The sequence below is a fragment of the Callionymus lyra genome, chromosome 19 (genome assembly GCF_982586985.1).
Source record: "Callionymus lyra chromosome 19, fCalLyr1.hap1.1, whole genome shotgun sequence".
Classification (NCBI taxonomy): Eukaryota; Metazoa; Chordata; class Actinopteri; order Syngnathiformes; family Callionymidae; genus Callionymus; species Callionymus lyra.
Window position 1 is genome coordinate 20,265,317 of NC_141836.1, and position 8,207 is coordinate 20,273,523.

General features: G+C 39.1%; 2 protein-coding genes and 1 long non-coding RNA gene across 10 annotated transcripts in view; 2 read left to right on the top strand and 1 right to left on the bottom strand.

The window, feature by feature from the left end:
• The window catches only part of anks1aa (ankyrin repeat and sterile alpha motif domain containing 1Aa), a 46,566-nt gene extending 40,716 nt beyond the window's left edge, over window positions 1-5,850 (bottom strand). For 3 of the 8 annotated variants that reach the window (XM_087780880.1, XM_087780876.1, XM_087780875.1), the window contains exon 1: window positions 5,330-5,850. In XM_087780880.1, the coding sequence (XP_087637006.1) occupies window positions 5,330-5,508 (179 nt within the window). In that variant the 5' untranslated portion in view covers window positions 5,509-5,850. The remainder of the gene's footprint in view (window positions 1-5,329) is intronic. The other 5 variants (XM_087780881.1, XM_087780879.1, XM_087780878.1 and 2 more) reach the window with 3 other exon arrangements.
• LOC148059882 (uncharacterized) overlaps window positions 1-8,207 on the top strand; it is a 312,120-nt gene that overhangs the window by 185,435 nt on the left and 118,478 nt on the right. The gene's annotated exons all lie outside the window — the stretch shown is intronic.
• On the top strand, window positions 6,371-8,113 carry taf11 (TAF11 RNA polymerase II, TATA box binding protein (TBP)-associated factor). The gene is made up of 6 exons (XM_087781534.1): window positions 6,371-6,606; window positions 6,697-6,866; window positions 7,262-7,377; window positions 7,463-7,550; window positions 7,625-7,721; window positions 7,794-8,113. The coding sequence occupies exons 2-6, from the start codon at window positions 6,708-6,710 to the stop codon at window positions 7,922-7,924; spliced, it is 591 nt and encodes a 196-aa protein (XP_087637660.1). The 5' UTR covers window positions 6,371-6,606; window positions 6,697-6,707; the 3' UTR covers window positions 7,925-8,113.

Below are 8,207 nucleotides of genomic sequence, written 5' to 3' on the forward strand. Positions count from 1 at the left end.
GACTCTCCAGGAATTCCGACGCGCCGGTGTTAGATTTCCCAGCTACCACTGCTCCCTCCTGAGATGACAGAGCTGCCATTTCTCTGGGTTCAGAGGTCAGACGTTGATGAGCGTCGTGTTTACTTTAAAGGGACAGACTCAAGTGTCCAAGCAGGCGGAGAAAGTCGAGATAACTTAGAGAACTTTTTTTTTAAAAACATTAATGCGACTGCTTCCGACATGATTCTGTAATCTGGGAAAAACAGCGGATTTCCTGTGTGGCACTTTGACACAGTTGATCCACACACTTATCTTTAAAGCATGAAAACAAAGGGAACACGTGGCACTTTAGTTTTGACCTGCTGTTCGTGGAATGAGGCGCAGAATTTGAGCCAAACACTCTTAAGATGCTGATGCTCGGAGTGTTAAGGAATACGTTTAATTCTTAAAAGCATGAATCAAAGATTTGAATCACTTTTTATTCATTTTAAAATGATTGAAACTCTGCATTTACCCTTTTAATCAATAAAGTAAATATATCAATTTACACAAAGTCAAATCAGAGTAAAGTCAAGTAATAACAAACATGTACAAAGTTAATTTTGAAATACTCGCTCATGTGGTTATTCAAGTTACATCAACATACATTGCTCATATATATAATTCTCAATACAATAATACAAGCAAATATATATTTGGTATTTTGTAGTAGCTAGATCATTTTACTAAATTTTATAAGTATAAAAATGTAAAAAGAACAACTGCTGTAAAATATACATTTAAGGGGAAATGCTCTTATCACACAGCTTTTTTCCAAAACATGTCAACCCATCAAAGGAACAGGTCAACTTTTCTGGTGCAACAACAAACAGTGTCGTAAATGCTACAACATCAGTTAGTTGGGTCACTTGTGATAGAAACTAAATCCAGCAACAACAACACATTTTGTCACTAAAATAAACTAACTTTCATGGGATTCTAATTTACTGTGAGGCTCGTTCTGAATGGAACGTGTGAGCAGCAGCAGTGTGAAGCCATACAGGGCCACTCAGTCGTGATAGGTGGTCCAACGCTGCTTAATTGACAGCTCAATTTTCTTCCTGTGACTGGAAAAGTATAGAGAAGCCCCACAAACAGTCTGTGGGGTTCTTATATGAATATGAAAAGCCGGCCTTTGACGCTTTGTACGACAGACAAAGGAGCAAGCTGCTATGCTGGGAGACAAGTCCTCATCTGGCTAAGCTCTCGGAGCGTCTGTCCAGCGCTCCATGCATTCCTGTGTTAATGTCTTCTCAGTGGACCGCCACTCTCCCCTGCGAGGGTCTTCTTTTACCTCCGCAGCAGCTGCCTGTGTGTTTGGATAAACGGGATCGGGAAGTGTTCGTCCCGGAGGCCCTCTGGGACTATCAGGGGACCCATGAAGTAAAGAGATGGATGGAGAAAAAGGGGTGAAAAGGGAAGCGGGAGACTTAACTGATGCCATTTTAAAATGCAATTATAAAACTCGACTCACTAAAATAGACATAAATTTACTGAAGATTAATCAATATAGCCTTAATCTGGTTTAGCATGAGTATATTATCACAAATTCATGTTGGAAAAAAAAAGTTCAAGATCCTGGTTTCTGTGAAGACAAACTGCCAAATTATTGATACTAGCTTACACAGTGTAGCCACTAGTTATTCAACCTGTTAGCAATAGGAGGGTAAAAGGCAAAGGCTAATTAACAGTAAGTCGACTTCACTTTAAAAAAAACATTTTAAATGTTTGTATTTATCAAGTAACATATATTTAAAGTTCACATACATGTCTGCCCTGCTGAAATACCAATCTGCAGAATAGCTGCTTTGGTGCTTGATTCTGTATTTATATTGATTATTATTTGTGTTGTCATATTTCCGTTCTTTTATTCTGTACCGACACCATCATATGTTGTGTTTACAACCGTGGCAATAAAAGTTTTTGATTCTGATCGGTGAGAAGGACTACAAAAATGGCAGGTGTTTTGTAGGCCCTCCTTCAACCAAGCCAGACTTCGCGGTGTACTCCCCAACGCCCACGATCAAAACACAATGTGCGTAAAACATGCAGTAAGTCTTGATGTTGGAACAATCCCTTAAACACAGTCTCCTGAGAAAGCCCACATTCCGCAGGTCACAGCCACGCAACTGCATGCTGACAATAATACAAGTCTTGACATGAGCACCATTCCTTTGATGCCGCTTGAAATATCCAAGTGGAAAAGACAGAAACTTTTTTTAAATAGTTACACGGATTATCATCTGACTTCTGATGCCATACAGACAACTCTTGACGTGTGAGCAGCAGCGGCGAGAAGCCAGTGAATGACGAAAAGACCAATCTTCCCAAAAAATGTCAGTATCTAAATATGACTTTTTGTGAGTGAGGGTACACCTCGATTTTTGACATCATTTTCTTCTTGATTACCAGTTTAAGTACTACATTTTAGACTTCAAACTCTACTTTAACTGACTAGTTGAGTGTATTTTAGAAATAGGAATTAAATATACAATACTTTCTTAGTAAAAATGAACCGTTTGAAAATATTATACACATATTTTGGATTAAAGGTCCAGGAAGAAGAGTGAGAATATCATTTTTTAACAATACAGTTTTTATATTCAACAGTACTGCATAGATTAAATATACTAATAAAATAATAATAATAATAATAATAATAAATAATATCTTTTATTTTTTATTTACTATTAACGTCCAAATATTCACAGAATGTGTTCATGTTTGTGTTGCAATTCAACATCCGGGCCACAAGATGGAAGCATTCATTTCATCCTTTGCAGCTAAAGAAACAATGAAATCCTGCGACATCGCAGCGATGACTGAGGACGAGGGGATACAGTCGACTACAGCAGCTTTTAAAGCTGAATTTTTAAACTTATTTTGGTGTCAGAACAAATTATATGGTTATGACTTTATAAAGAGTCATGTGGTCTGTAAATTCGGCAACACCAGAGTCAAGTATTCAGAAAATACTACAAATATATCCTTGTTGCAACTGTTGATCTGTGATATGCATCCAGAAAGTCAACATTCTGAGTGACGGTGAAACTATAGTGCTACACATATTCTTTAAATTGCAAAGTCGGACTCATGCGCCTTAAACTTTACTTGATATCCTTCTAAGTCACCTCCATTTTCTGTTTCTGCGTCTTCCCTTGTACCTCCCTTTTTAACATTCACCCTCTCTGCTCTCAACACAAACCATCTGAAAACCATAGTCATGGTCAGAGATCATCCATTTAGTCAGAGCTACTCACACCTGAAGGCAACAGGTGTTACAAGCCAAAGTCCAAAAGCCATTTATCTTGAGAGTGTTGCACAGTATCGTGGCAATCCTTCCCGGCAGCACCGTTGTCAATAATTATAGTGTCACACCAAACAGGATCCCCAGTCTATAAACTCAATTCTGAACAAAGTCAATCTTATCATTTCCCACCGCAGCCGTTGCCAAGTATTGATCGGTGATGTCACGCAAGAAAACTAAACTGCAGTAATGTGAGTGACATCAGGGATGTATTATTCCCTTTAGTAGCATTTTATCACAATAACTTGAAGTACATTGTGTGTACACCTTTGCTGCACTCACCCAATATGCCGGCACGGCATCAGAATGTATATGTGCTATGATAATGATCTCGAGCTACCATCACTATGAGAAGCTTCTACACAACAGATCCTTTCCTCAAAGTTCCGTTGAGAATGGCTAAGAAAGCATATACAGATTTATTGTAACGATACAGAGAGCTATGGATTATAAAAACATCTAGAATATGCCTTGTTAAAGACACAAAAATAACCCATAGCATAAGAAAATGTTACCCAAGTATTACACTACTCTTTTAATATTAAGCTAAAAAACGTGCAATGTCTGGTCACTAGGAGTGTGAGGAAAAAATACAAAAAGGTTGGTACACCTAAATATCAACAAATAGATATTTAACAGCAATGCATCTTCTTTTCTTCGCTTTTCAATTCAATTTTATTTTCTACCATGGTTCTGTCGTTGTTTATATTTCAATAGTGTTTATTATATAAAAAAAATTATATATATACAATTAGCATGCAAATATACATAGCAATAGCAATTTAATTAAACCCCCAGCCTCTAGATGGCAGTGGTCAACACCTCCTCCGCAGCCAAATGAACAATGAAACACTTCAAGATCACGACGAGACTGAGTACGAGAGATACAGTCGACTCCAGGCGCTTTTAAAGCCGATTTCTGGACATATTTGGGTTTTCAAAACAAATAAAAGCAGTTACAACTTGGTCAACAGTTGTGTGTATGTATAGAATATTATATACACACATATATTGTATTGTGTGTTAGTGTGCATATATTGTATAGTTTCTCCTGTATTGTGATTTGGATCTGATCGCCAGAATCTTCCCAATACAAAGCCCTACTGTTGACTAGCAAAGAAAGTAAGTATACCAATAACATTTCATTAGAATAGAAAAGGTAAGTAAGTAAGTAATTTTTATTTGTATAGCGCTTTTCCAGACCAGGGTCAGAAAGCACTTAAACAATCAAAACAATATTCAATAAAGTATATACTTTAAAGGGCAAGATAAAACTGATAACACAACAGGAGTTCCAGAAAATCAAGGAAAAGCCTGAACAAATAAAAACGTCTTTAAATGTTTCTTGAAGGAGTCAGGAAGGTAGTCTAAATAGTTTGCTAATTTATTGATCCAGGGATCAATAAAGTAAATCTATCTATCATGCATCACAGGGTGACTATGAAAAGGAGGAAATGAATCACAGAAACATGTGTTGTAACTGGCTTCATGGACGGATCAATAATTGACTGGGAAGTTAGGAGTGTTTCCTTCTGGCTTAGGTTTCATCCAAAAAAAAAAAGACAGGTCACCTTTGTCACCGCTGAAACCCAAACAATACACCTACTGATCTATTAAAGCAAAAACAAGAACATCCAGTTTGTGATCAGCTGAGAACCATGGCTCCAGACATATTGATAGTTAAGTGACGGTTGAGGAATACTGTTGTTTCATAATGACTCCAGTGAGAGGAAGAAAAGCCACATGAAACACTGACCAAACCAAAGGATTTCCTCCCTCACACCAAAGTGACACCAGCCTTTACTGAGCAGGTTTCAGCTTGTTGGAGTCAAAACCACAGTTTTGGTTTGTTGTCTCACCATCCTACATGTGAGTGGCGAAGAATGAAAGTAGAATGTTTGCTGGTGGATTTTTTGAGGTGCTGTTAGCTAACAAAGAAGCACCACATCTGCACACACACACACACACACACACACACCGAGTGCTAGCAACCGCCTCGCCTACCTGAGGAGACTGGAGAGCGGGTGCGAGGAGGCGGAGTGGCCGCCGCTGTTGCCGCTTCCCCCGGTTCCGTACGAGCCTCCGCCGGCGCCCGCGGACTGTCGCTTCCCCGATAACAGCTTCTCCACGGCGGCCAGGTTCCCCGTGCGCGCCGCTTCCAGAAGCTCCTGCTCCTTCCCCATCGCTGATCCCTGAACGAGCGGAGGAGGCGTGGGGAAGAGAGGGGGGAGCTCGCGGCGTGTTGTCGGGAGAACGGAATTCCTCTACGTTTTCCACAGTTTTCTCCCGAATAAGTCCTCGATTTTCTGAACGTGACTCGAATCTCCGCCGCGCCGGTGGATCCCGCAGCGTCGCCGGGAAAGTTTTGGTTCAGTATCACCGCCGAGCAAACTTCCTCTGACCAGAACCTCCGCGCTTCGTCCGTCACTTCCTCGAAACTGTTCTTTCTGTCTGCGTTTCCAGTCCGAGCCGTCCAGGCGCTCACGCCGGAGCTCTAGCGCCCCCACAACCTGGTGGCTCGGTGGACTGGCACCAGCGAGGAAGAGCCAAAACAATTCACTATTGTGTCTTCTTCTCGTCTGTATATTAACCTAGGGAATTATGAAGAAAAATAATAATGATAATGAAATAAAAACGTAACAACAACTCCTCAGATAAGAGCTATTGGAATAACAGAGTTCAATAGAAAATAAAAAGAACATTCTACATTAGGAAAAAAAACATATCACTTAAATTCCAAATGAAAGGCTACATTTTAAATCTTCTTTTTATTTAATTACTGTATTTAAAAATCCGATTTAACACCAAGAACATGATTATATATGAAAAAGAAAATTCGATTAATTTATAATAATGTAAGTGTACTGACGGGATGACAAAGTACTTCATAAAAGGAAGCATTAGAATCCCCCTCGCTCTTGGAAACGTAATCCACTTTAATAGTAGTGAACGTATTGACAATAAAATCATTGCAATAAATAAAAGAAAATGTCAATTGTCAATTGTTTTGAAACGTAGGCTGTCAATAAAGTTTTTTGTTTTTTTTAAACCGGAACAGGAAGTACTACGTAGAATTTAACCCCCTCACTCGAGACATGTTTTAAAAACCTCGTTTTATTTTTAGTTTGTCTGGAAGCAAAACGCCAAACTCGAGTTATTTCCATCACATTGACTTTAGATGAATTCAGTTCTGGAATTAATTCCGTTTTTATTATTTTAATTACCAAGCGACACCAAGGGAAGCAAACATTAGCCGTTAGCTTTAGCTTTGTTGACGACTGGTGAGTATTACTCCCTATAACGTCCGAGTGAAATGAATGTATTTTTTATTTCTCAATATAACAAACACTGTGCTTTTGTTTGCGACAAAGACGCGGCAATAATGGCAGACCCAGCCCGAGTGAAGAAGGACATGCATGTCGACAGAGGGTCAGTAAAAGAAGAGCAGCACAACACGGAGGACGAAAATGAAACTTCTAAAGCAAACGACGAAACACTCGAGTCCACTTCTGATGGTCAACTCAAACTAGACTCTAAATCGGTAAGTGGCTGCAAACTTTATGAAATTATAACAATTTAGTGTCCACCTATCTTAGATTGGAACAATAAGTTCTGGCGAAATTCTGAGGATACAGTTGACTCCAGCAGTTTTTAAGTTGATGTTTGCATATATTTTGGTTACAAAACAAATGAAAGCAGTTATGACTTTAGTCATGCGGTCTGTAAATTCTGCAATGCCAGAGTCAAGCACTCTGACAATACTGCAAATATACCCTTGATCCTACACCATCGCAATATGTTGTGTCATTATCCCTGTATCGTGATAAGTATCATATCACCTGCTTTTTGCCAATACACACCCCTATTTTACAAAAGTTACAATACATTGTTCCAAAGCGATTAGTTTAACCGAGTGTGTTCTATCGATTATGAAAGGAACCACTAGCTGGAGAAGATGAGGACGGTTCTGCTAAAAGACTGAAGGTGGAACTACCAGAGAAGAAAAAGGATAAGCGCCAGAAGGTGGATGAGGACGAAATCCAAAAGATGCAGTAAGATAAACTGTTTTGTGTGAAAAGTAACACTTTTTGAAAAAAACCTGTTCATCACCATTAATCAATAACCTGTCCCTTTTAGAGTTTTGGTGTCATCGTTTTCCGAAGAGCAGCTGAATCGCTATGAAATGTACAGAAGATCAGCTTTCCCTAAGGCTGCCATTAAAAGAGTAAGATGCTTTGTTAGTCAACAATAATAACTTCCAGTAATGCGTTTTAAATTGAGTTATTTTTACTTCACCAGCTGATCCAGTCCATCACTGGGTCGTCCGTCTCTCAGAACGTAGTAATTGCCATGTCTGGTATATCCAAGGTCTTTGCCGGGGAGATTGTCGAGGAAGGTAAGTGGAACAATCAAAAAACGTCTTGTATTGTATTCCTCCACATGATTAAGTATTTTCTCACCTCAACAGCATTGGATGTTTGTGAGAAATGGGGCGATACGCCGCCACTTCAACCCAAGCACATGAGAGAGGCAGTGAGGCGGTTGAAGAGTAGAGATCAGATTCCAAACACCAAGTTCAAGAATATCGTCTTTCATTGAAACGGTGACATCATAGACTCACTGACATGGATCGACTCGTACTCTCTAGCCACAAGAAGTTCGGACACCATGGGAATACAGTGAACTAAAAGGGTAAATGTTTTTTGTTTTTTTTATGTTCTATAGTGTGTAAATAAGTGCCTCAAGTTGACTCCTTTGTAAAGTACAATTAAATGTGTTCTTCTGTAATCATGACGTCTGTTCTGTTTTTGAACATGCAACAAGCTTGTTTATTTATTTAGTAAACCACAAACATGCTTAGTTGATCCGAGTTGATGATTTA

Bases quoted from the DNA above. Each gene is read 5' to 3' on its own strand.
- taf11 (XM_087781534.1), top strand. From the start codon at position 6,708: ATGGCAGACCCAGCCCGAGTGAAGAAGGACATGCATGTCGACAGAGGG. The intron at 7,378-7,462 runs GTAAGATAAACT...TGTCCCTTTTAG, and splicing joins GACGAAATCCAAAAGATGCA to AGTTTTGGTGTCATCGTTTT. The intron at 7,551-7,624 runs GTAAGATGCTTT...TTACTTCACCAG, and splicing joins CTAAGGCTGCCATTAAAAGA to CTGATCCAGTCCATCACTGG.